The sequence below is a fragment of the Salmo salar genome, chromosome 15 (genome assembly GCF_965601325.2).
Source record: "Salmo salar chromosome 15, fSalSal1, whole genome shotgun sequence".
NCBI lineage: Eukaryota > Metazoa > Chordata > Actinopteri > Salmoniformes > Salmonidae > Salmo > Salmo salar.
The window spans coordinates 96,571,880-96,594,545 of NC_138305.1; the positions used below are offsets into that span (position 1 = coordinate 96,571,880).

A 22,666-nucleotide genomic window follows, 5' to 3' on the forward strand; every position below is an offset into this window, starting at 1 on the left:
TGACAAATTATTAACCCATGAATGTCGACAGTTTGATAGAAAAACATCCCAAACTCTGCTCTTGCCCCTTTCTCAATTACAAAATGGGACCCTATAAAGGACGCTATACCACACTGACATACAAATAAATAGGCTACAACAGAGGCCCACAAATGTAAAACAAGTATCTTTCATTTTTATAAATGACTATCTGACATCTAGGCTCTAATGAAAGTTTGCATGATCTGTAAAATATAAAATTTATTTTTATTTCACCATTTATTTCATAAATCTAGTTCCACTTATTCAGTACAATAAGCTCTTTGTCTTAACTAGTGGTATTGTATACCTTTGTCACAAATGTATTTATTGTCAACAAGGTTTCTTAAAAATATGTAATCAGTAGTGTTCACAAGTTTTCTTAAAAATATGTAATCAGTAGTGTTCACAAGTTTTCTTAAAAATATGTAATTAGTAGTGTTGCACATCTAGCCAAGCCAAGAGACTCCTTTAGCAAAGCTTTCTTTCATCCATCAGGTCCTGTGTGGCTCGGTTGGTAGATCATGGTGCTTGCAACGCCAGGGTTGTGGTTTCGATGCCCACGTGGGACCAGTATGGGGGAAAAAAAATCTGAAATGTACTCACTCACTACTGTTAGACCAGAGAGTCTGCTAAAATATAAACAATGTGTTTGTTTGGGAGCTGTTCATGATGTTGAAACTTAGTCAGACATGTATCTTCAAGAAACACAGAATGACTACAAACAGATGTGTTTATTAATCTACCAATTCACTAGAATGGAAGACATTTTACTTTCATCATCCTGTAGCCTAATGTCAGAATTGTCTGAGAAAACCTTTGATTGACCTCAAAACGTTAGGCCACTTTCACACTCTAGTGACAATACTATGTCAAACTACCTCTGACCCAGCCTGTCCGACTGCACTTCACCATGAGACTCCAGGGTCAGACAGAGCAGATTGATGCACATTTATTGGACGTTATAGGTCAGTCAACAACACTCATACAGTACTGGGCTTTAGCTGTCCCATGTTGCCATTAGGAGGCAGAAAGTCAATTTCCCCCTTACTAGGTGTTCTACTAAGAGGATTAGGCAGTGGGGTTTGTCATTTTTGATCTTCTATTCATCTAGTCTTCTTCCTTATCTTTTTCCCCTTTGACACTTGCTGATTTTGACAAGTTTAATCAGAAAAGGTCAATCAAAGACATAATTGATCGAACAATAAATTTAAACTTGAAAATATAATATTGCTGGTTCAGTAAGGTCCTAGAGTCCATATCCTCTAAATCATATTCAAAAGTGGTCAGGAATAGTCTTCAGCGCCTCTTCTGGGTTTCTGGTTACGTCCACATTCTACAACAACAACACAAATGGAGTTACACCGTTAGATTTGTGGAATCTCTTCTAACATTTTCCCATTGTGCTTGGAATAAATGGATATGTTTTGTAAAGCTTACCCCAGGTCTCTCTCTGTGCGTGTTGACTGCCTCAATGTTTAGGCAAATGTGCTCCACTCTACACCCTGTACCAGGAGAAAGAGATATGAGTGAAATTGTTGGATAAAATTACAGCATGTAAATTTGTCAAAGTCCAATTGGACAACAACTTACCATAGGCCACCGGTGTAAGTTTGAGCACAGTATGAAGAGGACATTTTAGGTATGGTAACTCATCTGTGGAAAAAAAGTTGAACATGTCTTAGACCTAGTCTCTAGTCCAGTGCGCATGCGAGATTTGGTTCTGGGTGACGAGATAGTCTTAGACATGACCAACTTCATTACCACAAGACAATGCCAAATGAATCCATGTCTTTTGGACTGTTATCCTACTGTAAAGTACCTGCGGTTTTGTCTAGTAAGTAGGCCAGCAGACAACGCATGACGGCTTGATGACACACGACTAGCACATTCTCCTGTCTCTCCAGCTCCATGATCACTGGCTCCAGACGGTGGACCAGGTCTTCATACGACTGTGGTTGAGAGAGGAAAATGAATCACACCAGGAAATGTACCTTTTTCATTCTATTGCACCAGGAAATGTACCTTCTTCATACTATTGCACCAGGAAATGTACCTTCTTCATACTATTGCACCAACCTGAACCACACCATGCTCTCTATTTTCTTTCTTTCCTTACCAGCTCGGCTTGGTTCCAGCTGAAAACATTTGAATCCTTGAGCCAACAAGGTAAAAAATATGTTGTATGTGCCCTTGAGCAAGGCACTTCACCTTAATCTGTTCCAGGGGTGCCGTACTACTATGGCTGACCCACACATTTCACTACACCTATCCGGTGTATGTGACAATAAAGAAGATCATCTTTAATTATCTTTCCCAGTCACTCAGATCCAACTCTACTAGGGTGGCTAAGATGTACTAAGATGGCTAGGTGTTCTACTAAGAGGATTAGGTGTTCTACTAAGATGACTAGGTGTTCTACTAAGAGGACTAGGTGTTCTACTAAGAGGATTAGGTGTTCTACTAAGAGGATTAGGTGTTCTACTAAGAGGATTAGGTGTTCTACTAAGAGGACTAGGTGTTCTACTAAGAGGACTAGGTGTTCTACTAAGAGGACTAGGTGTTCTACTAAGAGGACTAGGTGTTCTACTAAGAGGATTAGGTGTTCTACTAAAATGACTAGGTGTTCTACTAAGAGGACTAGGTGTTCTACTAAGAGGACTAGGTGTTCTACTAAGAGGATTAGGTGTTCTACTAAGAGGATTAGGTGTTCTACTAAGAGGATTAGGTGTTGTACTAAGATGACTAGGTGTTGTACTAAGATGACTAGGTGTTGTACTAAGATGACTAGGTGTTGTACTAAGATGACTAGGTATTGTACTAAGATGACTAGGTGTTGTACTAAGAGGACTAGGTGTTCTACTAGAGGACTAGGTGTTGTACTAAGAGGACTAGGTGTTGTACTAAGAGGACTAGGAGTTGTACTAAGAGGACTAGGTGTTGTACTAAGATGACTAGGTGTTGTACTAAGAGGACTAGGTGTTGTACTAAGAGGACTAGGTGTTCTACTAGAGGACTAGGTGTTGTACTAAGAGGACTAGGTGTTGTACTAAGAGGACTAGGAGTTGTACTAAGAGGACTAGGTGTTGTACTAAGATGACTAGGTGTTGTACTAAGAGGACTAGGTGTTGTACTAAGAGGACTAGGTGTTGTACTGTGATCGCTAGGTGTTGTACTAAGATCTCCACAGTATGTCTGAGTAATGTACAGTGTCTGTATATTTTGCGTGTATTTCGTAAGCAGTGTGTGGTGAATTAAGACAGGTCCTACCTCACCCTTGGGGTAACGGTACCGGTACTTGTCCTGGTCTCTCAGTGCAAACTCTTCTGGGTGGTTCTCCTGTATATCTTCATATGTCAACTCCTCACACACACCCTGAGGAGGAACGAGCAGTGCAGGGAAGATGTCAATGAGTGGTACAGGCATGTACAGTGATGAGTAACCTATCCCGAGCCTGAAAGATTTGCATTAGTTCTTCAGGGCAATGCATTGACTTTAGCTCAGTAGGCTACTTACCCCAGTTAGTCACGCATTCACTGCAAACTGTATACATGCATTACACACTCACATAAAATGTATGCTTAAACTCAACAATGGTTAAATGCATCAATCTCATTTAAACTCAGCAGTAAACAGTGACTTACTGCATCAATCTCATTGAGAGCCTTCCACTGTTCGTATGGAATCCCCAGATGCTCTGCAGTCTGGATGGTCCTCTTCATATGGCTGGTCCACACCTTCAGATCCTTTATATGCTGGCCCTTGATGAAGCCCCCCAGAGCAGTGGCATACTACAGGGACAGACCATGTTCACAGGGAGTGGGGTATTATTGCTTTATTGTCCACTTTCTTTGCGGAGAATGACATTTTATATTTCTGCTTTCAACCCAACCCCCGAGACACATATACTTTATGCTTTATGTTTTTTTATTTTATACATAAGAGATGGCCCAATACATTAAGTCATTGGGTGGGACAATAGCATTATATCTGGATTAAAACAATTATGTTTTAATTTTTTCCCTCGCTCTACTTTTTTCATTCAACTTTTTCACCCCGGACTCTTTATCTGGACGTGGTTCTACAGGACCTCCACCAGCCGAAGCATAGTAATAGCATTAACATGATGCCTTCTAATTGCAGTCACTGTACTCATAATATACAGGAGAACGATCGCCTTATCGTGAGGATATCCGTGCTGCAAGCCCAGCTTCAGACGCATTCGTCAGGCAAGGGTCATTTATGTGTAGGAATAAGTACAGATAGTAGTATAAATCCCCTCGCAAAGTCCCCACAGCCGGGACAATTTTCTCATGGCTTCTGGAAGGAAATGCTGTAGGAATGCTCAACCGGTGTCACTCGTTCAGCCGATAGAAACTTTCAACCGGCTCTCCCCATTAAGCAACGAGTCGTAGTCAGAGGCCGAGCCTCCCACCATTAGCTCTGACAAATTGAAAACCCTAGTCATTGTCGACTCCATTACCCGCAGTATTAGACTTAAAGAATCATCCAGCGATCATACACTGTTTACCAGGGGACAGGGCTACCGATGTTAAGGCTAATCTGAAGATGGTGTTTGCTAGGTCTAAAACTGGTGAATGTAGAGAGTATAGGGATATGGTTATCTACGTCGGCACCAACAATGTTAGGATGAAACAGACAGAGGTCACCAAGCGCAACATAGCTTCAGCGTGTAAATCAGCTAGAAAGATGTGTCGGCATCGAGTAATTGTCTACACATCTATCACTCCAGTGTTAATGCTCAATTGTAATTATTTCGCCATTATGTCCTCACACACCTCCCTAATCTTACTACATTTGCACACACTGTATATAGATTTTTCTATTGTGTTATTGACTGTACATTTGTTTATCTCATGTGTAACTCTGTGTTGTTGTTTTTGTCGCATTGCTTTGCTTTATCTTGGTCAGGTCACAGTTGTAAATGAGAACTTGTTCTCAACTGGTCTACCTGGTTAAATAAAGGTGAAATAAAACATTTCATTAAAAAAATCCATGATTGTGCCAATATTATCAAATTTATTTTCTACATCAAATTGTATAATGTTTTTAACCATACCTCAGTCTTAGTATACTTATTATCATTACCGAAATGATCAACCTCATTTCCAAAACCTATGTATCATTACCGTAACAGGTGTTCATTTAATGTTCATTTAATGAAAGGAAAAATAGTAGTTTGCTTTAAATGGATGCGCAGAATCTACACGTTATGTTCTTTCAGGCTTGCCACATCATTTTGAAAATATGTCAGGTTTCAATGAAATATCAAAAATATTAGGTTGTAGATTGAGAGAAATCAGTCAAAATCAAATAAAAATGTTAATAAAAAAAAATATATTATTTCATAGTTTCAAGCAACTGTTAATAATCTTTTCTTTTTTTTTTAAGTGAAATGTATTAGCTTTCCTAATGGTCTTGATGTTTTCAGACTGTTGCGGTAATGAGATTCTTAAGGACTTGTTTTGGAAAATATGTTCGAAAAGTGTTAAATTGTCAGTAAATGTTTTTAAAATAATGCTCACAAACACTTCAGACCTTGTTATTAATGCCTAAAAAGGAAATTTGTTGATGCAAGTCTTTTTAAAGATTTCATGTTTGAAATCTTTGAAACCAAGATTTCGTGAAAATCACCCAAGTGCTGCTTTTGACACCATCGATCATCACATTCTTTTGGAGAGATTGGAAACCAAAATCGGTCTACACGGACAAGTTCTGGCCTGATTTTAGATCTTTTCTGTCGGGAAAGATATCAGTTTGTCTCTGTGGGTGGTTTGTCCTCTGACAAATCAACTGTAAGTTTTGGTGTTCCTCAAGGTTCTGTTTTCATTATATATTTTGTATATTTTACTTCTTGGTGATGTCATTCGGAAACATAATGTTAACTTTCACTGCTATGCAGACGATACACAGCTGTACATTTCGATGAAACATGGTGAAGCCCCAAAATTGTCCTAACTGGAAGCCTATGTTTCAAACATAAGGAAGTGGATGGCGGCAAAGGTATTACTTTTAAACTCAAAGAAAACAGAGATTCTAGTTCTAGGTCGGAAGAAACAAAGAGATCTTCTGTTGGATCTGACAATTAATCTTGATGGTTGTACAGTCATCACAAATAAAACTGTGAAGGACCTCGGCGTTACTCTGGACCCTGATCTCTCTTTTGATGAACAAGACTAGTTCAAGGAAAGCTTTTTTCCATCTTCGTAACATTGCAAAGATCGGAAACTTTCTGTCCAAAAATGATGCAGAAAAATTAATCCATGCTTTTGTCACTTCTAGATTAGACTTCTGCAATGCTCTACTTTCCATCTACCTGGATAAAGCACTGAATAAACTTCAGTTAGTGCTAAATACGGCTGCTAGAATCTTGACTAGAACCAAAAAATGGGATCATATTACTCCAGTGCTAGTGTAACAGTGTAGGTTCCGTCCCTCTCTTCGCCCCAACCTGGTCTCGAACCAGGGACCCTTGCACACATCAACAACTGACACCCACGAAGCATTGTTACCCATCGCGCCACAAAAGCCGTAGCCCTTGCAACGCAAGGGGAAACCCTACTTCAAGTCTCAGAGCGAGTGACGTCACTGATTGAAACGCTATTAGCGCGCACCACCGCTAACTAACTAGCCATTTCACATCGGTTACACTAGCCTCTGTTAAGGCTAGGGCTGATTTCAAGGTTTTACTGCTAACCTACAAAGCATTACATGGGCTTGCTCCTACAGTACCTATCTCTCCGATTTGGTCCTGCTGTTCATACACGTACCTACACGTACGCTACAGTCACAAGATGCAGGCCTCCTTATTGTCCCTAGAATTTCTAAGCAAACAGCTGGAGGCAGGGCTTTCTCCTATAGAGCTCCATTATTATGGAATGGTCTGCCTATCCATGTGAGAGACGTAGACTTGGTCTCAACCTTTAAGTCTTTATTGAAGACTCATCTCTTCAGTAGGTTCTATGATTGAGCGTAGTCTGGCCCAGGGGTGTGAAGGTGAACGGAAAGGCACTGGAGCGACGAACCACAATGCGGTCTCTGCCTGGACGGTTCCTATCTCTCCACTGGGATTCCCTGCCTCCAACCCTATTACGGGGGGCTGAGTCACTGGCTTGCTGGTGCTCTTCCATCCCGTCCCTGGGAGGGGTGCATCGCTTGAGTGTGTTGAGTCACTGACGTGATCTTCCTGTCCAGGTTTGGCACCCCCCTCAAGTTTGTGTTGTGGGGGATATCTTCGTGGGCTATACTCGGCCTTGTCTCAGGGTAGTAAGTTGGTGGTTGAAGATATCCTTCTAGTGGTGTGGGGGCTGTGCTTTGGCAAAGTGGGTGGGGTTATATCCTGCCTGGTTGGCCCTGTCTGGGGGTATTGTCGAACGGGCCACAGTTGTCTTCCAACCCCTCCTGTCTCAGCATCCAGGATTTATGCTGCAATAGTCTATGTGTCAGGGGGCTAGGGTCAGTCTGTTCTATCTGGAGTATTTCTCCTGTCTTATCCGGTGTCCTGTGTGAATTTAAGTATGCTCCCTCTAATTCTCTCTCTTTCTCTTTCTCTCTTTCTCTCTTTCTCTCGTCTCTCTTCTCATGGAGGACCTGAGCCATAGGACCATGCCTCAGGACTACCTGGCCTGATGACTCCTTGCTGTCCCCAGTCCACTTGGTCGTGCTGCTGCTCCAGTTTCAACTGTTCTGCCTGCGGCTAGGCCCTGACCTGTTCACCGGACGTGCTACCTTGTCCCGGACCTACTGTTTTCGACTCTCTCTCTCTACCGCACCTGCTGTCTCTAACTCTGAATGATCGGCTATGAAAAGCCAACTGACCTTTACTCCTGAGGTGCTGACCTGTTGCACCCTCTACAACCACTGTGATTATTATTATTATTTGACCCTGCTGGTCATCTATGAACGTTTGAACATCTTGGCCATGTACTGTTATAATCTCCACCCGGCATAACCAGAAGAGGACTGGCCACCCCTCACAGCCTGGTTCCTCTCTAAGTTTCTTCCTAGGTTCCTGCCTTTCTAGAGAGTTTTTCAAAGCCACTGTGCTTCTAAATTTACATCTGCATTGCTTGCTGCTTGGGGTTTTAGGCTGGGTTTCTGTATAGCACTTTGTGACATCGGCTGATGTAAAAAGGGCTTTATAAATACATTTGATTGATTGATGTAATATTAGTCTCTGGTGACAGGCAAATTTTTTTTGGAATGTTAGCTGATTAGGTTCTGGGAGCCGAGATTCACGCTTGTGTGGCCTACTGACCTTGTGACCCCTGGGAGAGAGTCCTGAGTCTCCCCCAATGCGACCCAGCAGGTTCAGCTCGCTCTCCCCGTGGCGGCTCAGGAAGATAGAGCGCGGTGTGACGTGGATGTTCATAAGGTAGTACACGATCCGGCTCTGTATATGGTCTTGCACACGGTTCACCAGGTACCTAGAGCCCACGTTGAAGATCTTGATGTAAGACAGATGCCTTTGTATAGGAAATATAGAGAGACACATAGGGAGACAATTATTATTCAAGACAGGTGCCGACACAATAACATGTAGGGGAAATACAGGAAGAGAGATGGGGAGATGGAGAGATGGGGAGATGGATTTTTTGTTAATCCAAGTATATTTTTCAGTTTAGTTTTTACTCTTTCTCTCATTCAGGGAGAGGAGCTGTTGGCATAAAGCCTGATCCCAGATAGTTTTTTTTGACAATGACTATAAAGGAGTTGGCAAGACAGCACAAACAGTTCTGGGACCCGGCTAGTTGGCACAGTCTGTTGAACTCTACCTGTCTTTCTCATCGTCCAAAGGCACATAGGTTTGCTTGTAGCACTCGATACGTTTCAGGAAGTCTGCCTGCGCCTCATCCTTGTCACAGTTCACATAGTCTGGGCTGCTCACTTTCACTTCCTGGGACAAAGGTCAGTGTCACAGTGTAGAGTTTAACATCTTGTAGAGTTTAGCATCTTAGAAACAAAGAGCCCTCTGGTAAGGTTTGAGAATAGACTTTCTCACCGTGATATTCTGTGCAATGATGTCTGGATCATCACAAATGGACTCCACAAAAAATACCTGTAAGGACAATTCAGTTGTGTTCATTATACCAAAGGGGTTTTGTCCAGTTTAAATTGAACATTAATGCATATCACCATCTGAGTTTGTATTTAGCTTTTGCAGTGGTAGTAAAGTGTTTATTCATTATGTATAGTAGCAGCTACAGGACTGTCAGTTGGCCTGCCCTTGAACCTGCCTTGTAGCCTTTTTCCTTGGAAAAGCTCACAATGGATATCCTCCTCTCCCGTGTTGTGTTGGTGGCATCAAACACCTGGAGGGAAGAGGATATAAATTTGAGAGAAAATATTTTTTAATCGACTGTACAGATGTAGGATCTTAATTGTTTCACTATTTTGTTGCTGAGCATTTTCCTGTGTATTAGATTTTTTTTTAAAGCTTCTATAGTTTGTCATTTCCACCACGAAAAATGTATCAACCCCTACAAAAAGGTCCATTAATTTTAACCCACATAAAAATTCTAATTTCCTGTTTCTTCAGAATTATTTTCCTGCTGTAGCAAACTGGCTCAAATTAAGATCCTACATCTGTACATTCCAGTCAATGTAGCAGAACGTGGGCACTGTGGGCACAGTGCAATGGTCCCTCAAAACTATTTTGGCACAGAGCAAATTTCAGGTCTTCTGAGCGCAAACTTGAACTTTGTGAAAAAAACTGTGTAACTTCCAGCGAAAGTTTACTGTGAACACTGAGCCTGTACTTGTTTTAAGTTACAGTTTTAACAGGGGCCAAGTAGGCCACTGTGGCTATTTGATCATAATGTAGGCCTACCAGAGTGGTCAACCATCAAAACAATGGAGAAAATGCATCCCATAACATTTTAACATGGAAATAGCTGTTCTATCATTCAGCCTATAGTAGCAGCCAATGTGTGGTGTTCAATGTAGGCCTACATTCCATGAGATTGACATTAACCTGTTTATCCACTTGTCCTTCAGACAAGGAGGTGACTGAAAATGTTGTTGTGTTGTTTGATGTAAGAAACCACTTTACAAAGTAAAATGCATTATTATTCCCATACCATTATTACAGAGAATCAGAGAAATTATGCTACCCTCTGCCTATTGGCTACTTAGCTTATTCAAGCCTGTCTCAAAATACAACACTGCCCCTTTAAAGCAAAAAAAGCTCTTTACCTGAATCGCTTTTCAAAGATGTCTGGAAATGTAGGAAGCAATCACTCCCTATCTATAACTGGGCTAATAACTCACTAACTAGCAAAGGATATGAACAAAATGTACACACGTCGCTACATGCAGCTCTGACTTTGATCTCAAAACAAGTGCATCTACTCAAGACCCCTCATGCTGTAAACACAGTCCAGTTCAAAGTAAATTGCACAGATCGGTCTGTGTAGAGTACTTACTGAGTAGTGCGTGTCAATGCAATAGAATCCTACTCTGATGCTTTCTGCCAACAACAAAATCTCTTGCATAGTTCGTTTTGTTTCGATATGTTCCATTAAAAGTGGCTAATAATGCATAGATTCGATCACAATTGCCACATTAAAGGGAAACGTTGATAGTGTTAACAGGGAAAACTCTAGAACAGTGGTCACCAATCTTTTCCGAGTCAAGATCACTTTCTGAGTCAAAATGTTAGCCGAGATCTACCGCTCAGTTTTTTTTTACATGACTTAAAAAACGTAAGCCTATGCAACATTAACCAATTAAAACAGTACTGTAGCAATGAGGTTTGTGCAGTAAGCTATAGGCCCAAAACAATATCACCACATATAGAGTTGAAGTCGGAATTTACATACACTTAGGTTGGAGTCATTAAAACTCGTTTTTCAACCACTCCACAAATTTCTTGTTAACAAACTATAGTTTTGGCAAGTCGGTTAGGACATCTACTTTGCGCATGACACAAGTCATTTTTCCAACAATTGTTTACAGACAGATTATTTCACTTATAATTCACTGTATCACAATTCCAGTGGGTCAGAAGTTTACATACACTAAGTTGACAGTGCCTTTCAACAGCTTGGAAAATTCCAGAAAATTATGTAATGGCTTTAGAAGCTTCTTCTTAATTTACATCATTTGAGTCAATTGGAGGTGTACCTGTGGATGTATTTCAAGGCCTACCTTCAAATCAGTGCCTCTTTGCTTGACATCATGGGAAAATCTAAAGAAATCAGCCAAGACCTCAGACATTTTATTTAGACCTCCACAAGTCTGGTTCGTCCTTGGGAGCAATTTCCAAATGCCTGAAGGTACCACGTTCATCTGTACAACCAATATTACGCAAGTATAAACACCATGGGACCACGCAGCCGTCATACCGCCCAGGAAGGAGATGCATTCTGTCTCCTAGAGATGAACGTACTTTGGTGCGAAAAGTGCAAATCAATCCCAGAACAACATCAAAGGACCTTGTGAAGATGCTGGAGGAAACAGGTACAAAAGTATCTATATCCACAGTAAAACAAGTCCTATATCAACATAACCTGAATGGCCGATCAGCAAGGAAGAAGCCACTGCTCCAAAACCGCCATAAAAAAGCCAGACTACGGTTTGCAACTGCATATGGGGACAAAGATTGTACCTTTTGGAGAAATGTCCTCTGGACTGATGAAACAAAAATAGAACTGTTTGGCCATAATGACCATCATTATGTTTGGAGGAAAAAGGGCGAGGCTTTCAAGCCAAAGAACACCATCCCAACCGTGAAGCACGGGGGTGGCAGCATCATGTTGTGGGGGTGCTTTGCTGCAGGAGGGACTGGTGCACTTCACAAAATAGATGGCATCATGAGGGAGGAAAATTATGTGGATATATTGAAGCAACATCTCAAGACATCAGTCAGTAAGTTAAAGCTTGGTCGCAAATGGGTCTTCCAAATGGACAATGACCCCAAGCATACTTCCAAAGTTGTGGCAAAATGGCTTATGGACAACAAAGGCAAGGTATTGGCGTGGCCATCACAAAGCCCTGACCTCCATCCTATAGAAAATGTGTGGGCAGAACTGAAAAAGCATGTGCGAGCAAGGAGGTCTACAAACCTGACTCAGTTACACCAGGTCTGTCAGGCGGAATGGGCCAAAATTCACCAAACTTATAGTAGGAAGCTTGTGAAAGACTACCCGAAACGTTTGATCCAGGTAAACAATTTAAAGGCAATGCTACCAAATACTAATTGAGTGTATGTAAACTTCTGACCCACTGAGAATGTGATGAAAGAAATAAAAGCTGAAATAAATTCTTCTCTCAACTATTATTCTGACATTTCACATTCTTAAAATAAGGTGGTGATCCTAACTGACCTAAAACAGGGTATTTTTAGGATTAAATGTCAGGAATTGTGAAAAACTGAGATTAAATGTATTTGGCTAAAGTGTATGTAAACTTCCCACTTCAACTGTATTATCACCGCATTGTTGTTCGGGCATTTTTTTAAATTGTATTTAAAAATTTGAGGTAGGCTAAATGATCATACCCGTAATAGATCTGTTGTTGTATTACTTGTGAGGCACAGCTGAGTGAGGGAGAGAGCAGCAGACTTAGGGTCCGCCTCTCAATATCCCTCCGCTCTCCCTTTCCTCCACTGACACTGTCCAAAAAGGGACACCGTCTTCCAGCTGATGGTGAAACTGGAGTTGCACTGCACCTCATGCACAAATGTATGTTGTTACTCTTATGAACAGATACAGGGAAATATTCCTCAATGTTAAAAAGACCCAAGCCTCTAATTATAACAACAACGCAGGCCTATATATATGTACTTTCCTACTCATTCATTACTGCTACAGTGCTTGTTGTAGCGCTGAGTGGAAATAGGAAAAATGCACGTTTTATGTTGAATACGAAGTGTTGACAGTGCTGAGTAAGAACTTAAACATGAACTCACTCGTAAAACAGCAGCTCTTTGCTATATTCATTGACAGTCTCTCTCTAGTCATGGTTTTAAACGTTTTGAAATCTCACGGTATCAATTTTGCTGTAGCTTTCTTTTATGCCTGCTACGTTACTGCAGACACGTGATCTGAGCCATCCGATTGGCCCATGGTAGGCCTATAGTGCACTTGATTTGCTCTCCGGTCCCGCCAGCAGGCAGAGTTTGTACCTTCAGACACATGAAATTGTTAAAAATGGCAAAACAAAATAGGAACACAAGGCTTTATCTTTGGGTTTTTTACAGAAATGTTTGGCGATCGATTAGGAATGCCTTGGAGATCTATCAGTCGAGTTTGATGACCACTGCTCTAGAAAGTTGAGAGAAGTTCAATCTCGTACTTCTCTCTGTGGGCTGATATTTCTTCTGCGTGGCAGTCCCGGGGGAGCTGAGCAGCAGTCTTGGGGCTACTGTGCACCCGCAGCTTAGAGGGAACATTGGCACAGTGTATATTTCTTTAACCTTTATTTAATCTGTAAGTCCATAGAGGTCAAAATATATTTTTACCCATGGAGACCTGGAAGTGTCCAGTATATAATGTACAGTGTGTTTGAAGTTCAATGTCCTGTCCACCCTGAGTACAGTATGTCTCAGTCATGTGTAAGTGGTATGGTGTGTTTGCCCTATTGACAGTCAGCTCAGAGGGGCAGTTTTAAATTGTCCTCTTACTCACGGCTACTTGTCCATGTTCCTTTGAGAAGTAGATAACTACATCTTTAAGGGCATTTGTAGCGCAGGCCCTGAGAAAGAAAATTCAATGAGAAATCATTGGATTAACCACAGAAAGATAATTCACAGCACAAAAGGACATAGCAAGTCAGTTATTACGTAATACTTTACACAAACCACCACTAGTCTGCACCTGAAATGTCACCCTATTCCCTATACAGTGCACTGCTACTTTGACCATGAAAGTAGTGGGAAAATAGAGTGCTATGGGGAAAAGAGTGCTATCTCAGACGCAGTCCCACCCATAGCTTCATCACATAGATAGAGCAACCCCTCAAACCTGAGGAATCTCTTACCTGCGAATCTGCATGGCCTCCTCATTGTCCGGTCTGAAGAACTCAAAGTTCTTGTAGCTCTGGACTGCTTCCCTGCGATACTGGCCCAAGTTGAAGACTAGACGATAGGTGATTGATGATAGATGATGGAGGGTAGATAAGGGAAAGACCATCAACTCCAATCCTCAGTGACGTGTATGAGTACTCAAGCACACCTCAGGTCATTTAACTTGGCTAGTGTGTGGGTGTGAACTGACCCTTTGTTGGAACCCCTATCCAGTTGAGGTAGCGGGAGAGCTTCTTGGATATGTATGTCTTCCCCCTGGCAGGCAGTCCAACCATCACAATCAGAGTGGGGGAGTTGGTGAGCTGGGGCACGGAAGCTGGGGAAAACAAGACAGACCTTAGGAATCTACTGTACATGCCTGGTCAGTAAATAGAATGGTTCTCTGTGAACACTTTTAACAAGGCACAAATCAATGGTGAGAGTAAACACTTCCACACACAGTGTGTGTGTGTGTGTGTGTGTGTGTGTGTGTGTGTGTGTGTGTGTGCGTGTGTGCGTGTGTGCGTGCATGTGTGTACCAAGTGCCGAGGTAATCCTCACCATCTCCTCAAGAGAGAGAACACCAGGGGACAGAGAGATCAAATATCTGTTAACCAGGGCACACCTATCAGATGAGTCATCTCCCAACAGGCAAGGATTGGTTGAGCCCTCATTGTTACCATGCTATGTCTTACTTACCTCGTCAACAAGATCGCCAGAGGTAATGTGTTCTGCATAATAATCCTAGAGTAATCAGTCAACTCGTTTAAGAGTGTAAGACTACTTCAGAGTATATCCTGAGAACCACAGAGTATCCCATGCAGCCAGTCACATCGGTGACAACACCACACTGGGACAAGGGTGCCATTGCAGACAGTACCAGCATGCAGTACCTCTTGTTCAGCATGAGATTTCATCATAGAAACAAAATAACAGTCAAAGCATGTGGAACAGAATCATTCCACAGGCTACATCAGACCTCTCAATAAAGTAATGTTCAAACTGCATATCCACACACTGCACCATATATCATTTCACATGTCAGGAAGTAACTCCACTTAACTGAGACTTTAGAAGAGCGATACAGTACAATAGGTAGTACGAGGGAGGATATAGGAGAACCAGGACATATTGCAGGATATAGCAGCGTCAGTATACAGTATCCATGCATTACAGGTCACAGGACAATGTTAGAGTAGGATTAATCTTATTCTCTCACATGGGGCATGGAGGAGGAGGGAGGGAAGCCATTCAACAGATCTACGATTTACACTAGGAAACAATCAATCATAGTCTTAACATGGCAACAAGATCAACACTTGAGCACTCATCCACCTGTTGTTGAAGATAACTTCCGTGGCTTATACTAATGAATGAATTAGGAAGTTGAGAGGAAAGAAGAGAGACAGAGAAAACAGACAGGAGAAGAGAAGGAGCGAGAGACAGAGAGAGAGAGACAGAGACAAAGAGAGCAAGCGAGAAACAGACAAACAGACGGAAACAGGCAGAAACAGACAGAAACAGGCAGAAAAAGAGAAAGAGAGCACTAGACAGAAATTGGTTCTTCACACTTACAGCCTCTCCGGCGACTTAGCTTGCAGCCTCCCATCCCCAACCATGGCACCCATATCTTGAGCAGAGGAGTCTGCGTGAGCTCATTCTTCTCCTGTTCTGTGGTCATGTCAGCACTCGGCAGAGCCCAGACAGACAGAGTCATGCAACACAGCACAGTCCCCCTGGCCCTGTTCAGCGGAGCGAGTGGGAGTGAGGGAGACAAGAGGAGCAACACAGCCGCTTGCTTCAGTGAACTCTGGCGGGGTCACCTGACTGTTGCCAAGGAGCAGAAGGCGGAGGGGACCCTGGAAGGGGAGGTCCGATTCCCTAAATAATGCAATACTTTTGACCAGGGTCCATAGGGCTCTGGTTCCCTATATAATGCAATACTTTTGACCAGGGTCCATTGGGAATTTGGTGCCATTTGGGACACATGTTAGCTCACTGATGCCATGCTGTTTCACTGCTACTCAGCAGTTAGCGTAGAACATGGTCAGAGGCCAACTACTTTAGAGGGATCTAAAATATCCTGGGATATCAGCCAGTAGGGAGGAGGAATCACAAAGTTACACAAGTCTGTGTTGTGGTGGTGACATGGCACTAAAGCATTAAATATATCAGTCCTTTTGAAGAACAAGCTCATCACAGAGTAACAGTTTACCATAGTTAACTGTTATGATGAACTGATCAAAACAATATATGTTGTGAGGCTATAGTACAGCACATATACAGTATGTCGCTTGACTTGTATTTGGCAACGGTGTGGTGTTGCTCAGTTATACCACAAGGTGGCAGTTGGAAGTCAGAGTTCACAGTTCCTTTTGAAATGTTAAAGATCAACTGGCTCTATCATTACATACACTCACTGTCTGTAGCCTGTAGGTAGCAAATAAACTGACAAAACAGCTCCTCCCCATGTTCTCTGCTGTTTTTCTGCTCTGGTGCAATCATTCTCATTCAGAAAATATCTGACTCTGTTGACAGTACTTCAAGAGGTTACCAAGGCAATGAGGCATTGACCTGACTAAGGAATTAGACATCTGACAACCTATGAGAGAGACATGGACAGTCCCTGATCTGATCTCATTACAACTTAATGCAGTGGAGTATTTAAGGGAAGAGGCGTCATGGGTTAGATAATGTCATCAATACGTAATGTAGCCTCCCAGCAGGCGAGCAAGACTGGTTGAAATGACATCATTACTACACCATTACAAGCTGGTTGCAAACTAGTTGTATTGACGTCATTTCAACCAGTTTGTCCACTGGGCCCGCTGGGAATTGTTACCCCCGCAATTCTTATTTATGTTATGTCCATACATTCTTAGAAAAAAGATTGCTATCTAGAACCAAAAAGGCTTCTTCGGCTGTCCCCATAGGAGAACCCTTTGAAACAACTTTTTGTTTTAAAAGAGTTCTACATGGAACCAAAAAGGGTTCTCCTATGGGGATAGCCAATTAACCCTTTTGGAACGCTTTTTTCTACGAGTGTAGGCCTACCGTATAGTATCAGGTTTTACATGCAGTGGCAACATTGTTTAGACATTTCCACTGTGGGGTTTGCTGTAACAAATTTTTACTTAGACCTGCAGTAACTTAGCAAGGGTGAAATGGGCATTGGAACAGGATACTTTGAATAAAACTTTCTGGTCAAATTCTAACAGAGACAGACAGTTAGTTTGGCAGTTAGTCTTACAGTGTCTTGGCCTCTGCCATTACTCCGCAACAGAAAATGTAATTCCCATAACACAGCTGGACATTCTGCATCTAAGTGTCAGACCTCATACCAACTGTTAAGCTACCTAACTGACCACATTCTGGGCAAATCGTACCGTAGGCCTATGTTGGCATATGTTAAAAAGGTTAAGCATCAAACCTGATATTCTGCAGTACAGACAATGTTTATGCCTTTCAGCAACAGTAATGACCACAGAGTCTAGACCTGTTTTTGTTAGTAGAGCCCAGGAGAAGCGAGAGAGGAACATGCTATCCCTGCTGGCTGAGAGTTTGGCCTGGCAGGAATGTAGCCTGGCCTCCCTGCTCCAAATAGAATGGCAGGGATTGACTGCACTGTAGCTGCTGAGCAATGAGCTATGATTGGGCAGCTGCTGTAAACCACAGCTAAATGTAAGTGTGTTCCTGAAAACATCTCTCTCTCTCTCACTGAGGAACGGTAAACTGCATAATAAAAGTTTACATGGAACATACTGTACTTAAAGGTCCAATGCAGAAATGTTTATCTCAATATCAAATCATTTTTCGGTAACAATAAAGTTCTTACTGTGATTGTTTTCAATTTAAATGGTCAAAAATGAACAAAAACAGCTTCCTAAGAGCAATTTCTCAAGCAAGAATCTTGCTAGGACTATCAGAAAACTAGCTTCTATGGCAGAGACATGGCAGAGAGGTTTGAAACTTTCTTTCTTATTGGTCTATTAACTTGTGATGTCACCAGTCTGGCCAAAACTCCATCCCATGAACAACAGGCTGAAATTTCAAACAGTCTTTTCAAATAGTTCTTGCACTAAAAGGGCATTACCATAATTTTCAAAATTTCACAATATTATTCCAAACTCATAGTGTGGAAATATATATAAATCCAGAAAATCACATTTTTCACTGCACTGAGCCTTTAAGGTTGAGGTTGAGGTTACATTCCATATGAAGATGGAATGAGATATTAAGATGGCAAGAGGGTACATGACATTTTGGAGTTGGTTTATGCAAGATTCCTTCAGAAGACAGACCGTCCCGTTCCGTAACAGGTCCCAAAGAGCTGATCAGGTTCCATATGAAGGGTCCTGCTTGGATAACTATCCCAGTACAGTTGACTAGCTTCTTTCATTTATTCACATATAGGCTGCTAGCAGAAAACTGAACCCAATCCTAACCATTCATTCACTGATAGGCTACAACAGATGTAAAGATGATCACTCTTTTGTTGCAGAGAATTTTCAATCAATCAGTTAAAATCAAAGTTTATTGGTCGATTACAGAGATTTGCAGATGTTTTCACAGGTTTTCACGACGCCAACAGTGCAGCAATAATACCTAGCAATACAAAACAATATACACATAATCGAAAAAGTTAAAAGAAATAAATAAAAAATATCAGAACGAGCAATGTCAGAGTCCTGAATATAAATAATATATATATATATATATATACAGTTGAAGTCGGGAGTTTACATACACCTTAGTCAAATACATTTAAACTCAGTTTTTCACAATTCCTGACATTTAATCCTAGTAAAAAAATCCCTGTCTTGGGTCAGTTAAGATCACCACTTTACTTTAAGAATGTGAAATGTCAGAATAGTAGTAGAGAGGATAACTTATTTCAGCTTTTATTTGTTTCATCACATTCCCAGTGGGTCAGAAGTTTACATACACTCAATTAGTATTTGGTAGCATTGCCTTTAAATTGTTTAACTTGGGTCAAATGTTTTTAAAGGCAATGCTACCAAATACTAATTGATTGTATGTAAACTTCTGACCCACTGGGAATGTGATGAAACAAATAAAAGCTGAAATAAATCATTCTCTCTACTATTATTGTCACGTCCTGACCATGGTAAGCTGTTATTTTCTATGGTAGACTGGTCAGGGTGTGACAGGGGGTGTTTTTCTATGTTTTGTATTTCTATGTTCAGGTTCTAGTTTTCTATTTCTATGTTGGGTTTGTTTGGGATGATCTCCAATTAGAGGCAGCCGGTCCTCGTTGTCTCTAATTGGAGATCATACTTATGTAGGGTTTTTTTCCACCTGGGTTTGGGGGATCTTGTTTTTGTATTGCTCAGTGAAGCCTGCAGAACGTGACATTCGTGTTTCTTTGTTTTATTGTTTTTGTATAGTGTTCTGAGTTAATAATAAATATTTATCATGAGCACTCAACACACTGCACCTTAGTCTACTCCTTACGACGATCGCCACAATTATTCTGACATTTCACATTCTTAAAATAAAGTGGTGATCCTAACTGATCTAAGACAGGGAATTCTTCTAGGAATAAATGTCAGTAATTGTGCAAAACTGAGTTTAAATGTATTTGGCTAAAGTGTATGTGTAAGGGGTGCGTAACCGGTGGCAGGGAAGTCAGACGCAGGAGAGCAGAACTAGATAATAGCCGGAGCAGTTTAATAGCAAAACCAACAGCATAAAAATAACAAGACATGGGTACAAAACCCGTCGCACACCAGTCAACACGTGCGCTTACAATAAACAATACCACACAAAGACATGGGGGCAACAGAGGGTTAAATGCACAAGACGTAATTAGGGACTGAAAACCAGGTGTGTGGGAAAACAAGACAAAACAAATGGAAAATAAAACATGGAACGGCGATGGCTAGAAGACCGGTGACGCCGAACAAGGAGAGGAACCGACTTCGGCAGAAGTCGTGACAGTATGTAAACTTCCGACTTCAACTGTATATATGCTCAGTGTACAACAAATTAAGAATAGTTTCCTAATATTGAGTTGCACCACCACCACCCCACCCCACCAATGCTGGCCCATGTTGACGCCAATGCTTCCCAAAGTTGGATGTCCTTTGGGTGGTGGACTATTCTTGATACACACATGAAATTGTTTAGCATGGAAAACCCAGCATTGTTGTAGCTCTTGACACAAACCGGTGCGCCTGGCACCTACTACTATACCCCATTCAAAGGCCTTTGCATATTTTGTCTTGCCCATTCACCCTCTGAATGGCACACATACACAATCCATGTCTCAATTGTCTCAAGGCTTAAAAATCCTTATTTAATCTGTCTCCTCCCCTTCATCTACACTGATTGAAGTGGAATTAACAAGTGACATCAATAAGGGGTCATAGCTTTCACCTGGATTCACCTGGTCAGTCTATGTCATTAAAAGAGCAGGTGTTCATAATGTTTAAACACTCAGTGTGTAATGGTGTGTATAGACAGTATATGAATAGAAAAGGTGTGTACAGGTGAAGTTATATAGGATGAGCCTTGAATAAAATACAGTATATACATCTGAAGTTTATAAAACAGTATATAAACTTTTTCTCCACATCAGGAAATGTTAACTTCTAGTGTATTCAAGGTTTAAAAAGGCTTCCTTTTTGTGATACAAAAAATGTATCAACCTCTACAAACAATATCCATTATTTATAATGACCTGACCAAGATCCGCTTCAGATGGAAACGTTGTCAATAAAGCGGTGAATTCGGAGCTTTGTTCTATACCATTATTTATAATCCACATAATAATTCACATTTCCTGTTGCTGCAGAATTAATTTCCTGCTATAGCAAACTGGCTCCAATTAAGATCCTACAACTGTAGCATTCATTCAGTGATAGGCTACTACTATACTAGTCATACTGTAACAGAGCACAAAGATGATACCACTACTGTATAAGGAAATAGAGGGAAACAACAGAAGATATCAGAGTTACCAGAGTGACAGACAGACCTTCCCAAGTCCTTTCCATTTTCGTCTGTGTGTCCATCCTTTCTAAATCAAGGCAGCTTTCTAAATCAAGGCAACTTGAAACCCAGAGAAGACGTTGTCCAGTCTGTAGCAGTGTCTGCTGCACTGTCTAAATCATAGAGTGTAACACCAATCCACCAAGTCTATTTTGCTCGTGTGTATTTCTGTGCTGCTGCACTTAGCCCCCTGAACAACATGTGCTCATAACAACATGTGCATAGACAGAACTGAACCAGCATAGTAAAGTTGGACTTTACTATATCATCTTAGCGCTTCCTACTCCTCCCTCTCAAGAGAGTGCATGTTTATCAATGAATGCTCTCACCTGCGCTGTCACAGCGGCGCCTCATTATGTATTCCATATGGAGCAGTTCTACCCCTGCAGGGTGCACTGTCTGAAGAAGACTTACTAATGCCTATGGCTCTGCTGTCAGATGCTCTTATTAATGTAACCAAACCCCTCGGCCAAAGCATTCTCTCCCCCCTCACCACCTTCTCCCTCTTTCTACGACACATGGACATACGCTGGGCTTGTCCTTTAATGTTTGCCAGGTCTTGGGTTCACCATTCACAACTTACACACACACACACACACACATGCGCACATGCACACGCACACTCACGCATACGCACACTCACACACACACACAGCCAGGGGAGTGAGCTCATAACAGGAGCAAAGGTCACCGAGGGGATTTGAACGTTTACAACTCCGTGGCTTCGCTTATCATTCAGACCTGGGTTTGAATAGCATTTGAAATCTTTCAAATACTATTAGCTTTAGCTTTAGCCTGCCTGTAGTGCCAGGCGGGCTGGTTTTACCCTTCTGTGACTCTTCTATTGGTTCAATTGCACCAGGCAAGCTTAATCAAGCCCAGCTAAACTATTTGAAGTAATATCAAATAGTATTTGAGCCCAGGTCAGCCACTTATCATGCACACACGTGTCAAAGATTGTTGAAGATGTTATCACAGGTGCAGCGAAATGCTTGTGTTTCTAACTCCAACAATGCAGTAATAGACAAAATACTGCAAAGTAGTATATAGTGGTATATGGAACACGGCCTACAAGTCCTTACTTGTCACATTCTCATGTAGTAGTTACTACTACATGAGAATGTGACAAGTAAGGACTTGTAGGCCATGTCTTGGACTCTTGTTATTGTGTTCCATATACTACAGTTTCTCTGGCAAGATGGCACTGACAGACACGGACACCCTGTTTCTAGCTCCTAGACAACTTTGCAGTATTTTGTCTATTACTGCATTGTTGGAGCTAGAAACACAAGCATTTCGCTGCACCTGCGATAACATCTTCAAATCTGTGTACGCGACCAATACATTTTGATTTGATTTGATTTGAAAGGGTGTGTAACATTAAAAGTTTAAACAAATATGTTTTTAATGACTGGAGCTTACTATGGGCTGCAATCATAAAACCAACAAAACACAATAATATTTTCTATCCAACCAATACTGACTGTGTTATGCAGCAGACAAATTCAAAAATATGACACATGATGAATTATACAGCATATTACTGCATGCACATCAAAATGTATAGCCTACCATTAGCTGTACGTGTAACGTCTGCTACAGAAGCAT

General features: G+C 41.4%; 1 protein-coding gene across 3 annotated transcripts; it reads right to left on the minus strand.

Annotated features, from left to right (window-relative positions):
- Positions 1-737: 737 nt before the first annotated feature.
- On the minus strand, positions 738-21,554 carry LOC100194719 (6-phosphofructo-2-kinase/fructose-2,6-bisphosphatase). Of its 3 annotated transcripts, none has more exons than XM_014146960.3 (14): positions 21,388-21,554; positions 14,256-14,381; positions 14,020-14,116; positions 13,668-13,734; positions 9,276-9,350; positions 9,041-9,097; positions 8,814-8,935; positions 8,297-8,504; positions 3,663-3,809; positions 3,289-3,393; positions 1,841-1,970; positions 1,612-1,674; positions 1,459-1,523; positions 738-1,354 (listed from the first exon to the last, which is right to left on the minus strand). In XM_014146960.3, exons 1-14 carry the CDS (start codon positions 21,422-21,424, stop codon positions 1,295-1,297), a joined length of 1,359 nt encoding a protein of 452 aa, XP_014002435.1. In that variant the 5' UTR covers positions 21,425-21,554; the 3' UTR covers positions 738-1,294. The 3 variants fall into 3 exon arrangements, with proteins under 3 accessions (XP_014002435.1, XP_014002436.1, XP_014002432.1); XM_014146961.3 differs by lacking the exon at positions 21,388-21,554 and adding an exon at positions 21,045-21,313; XM_014146957.3 differs by lacking the exon at positions 21,388-21,554 and adding an exon at positions 15,620-18,701.
- Positions 21,555-22,666: the final 1,112 nt, after the last annotated feature.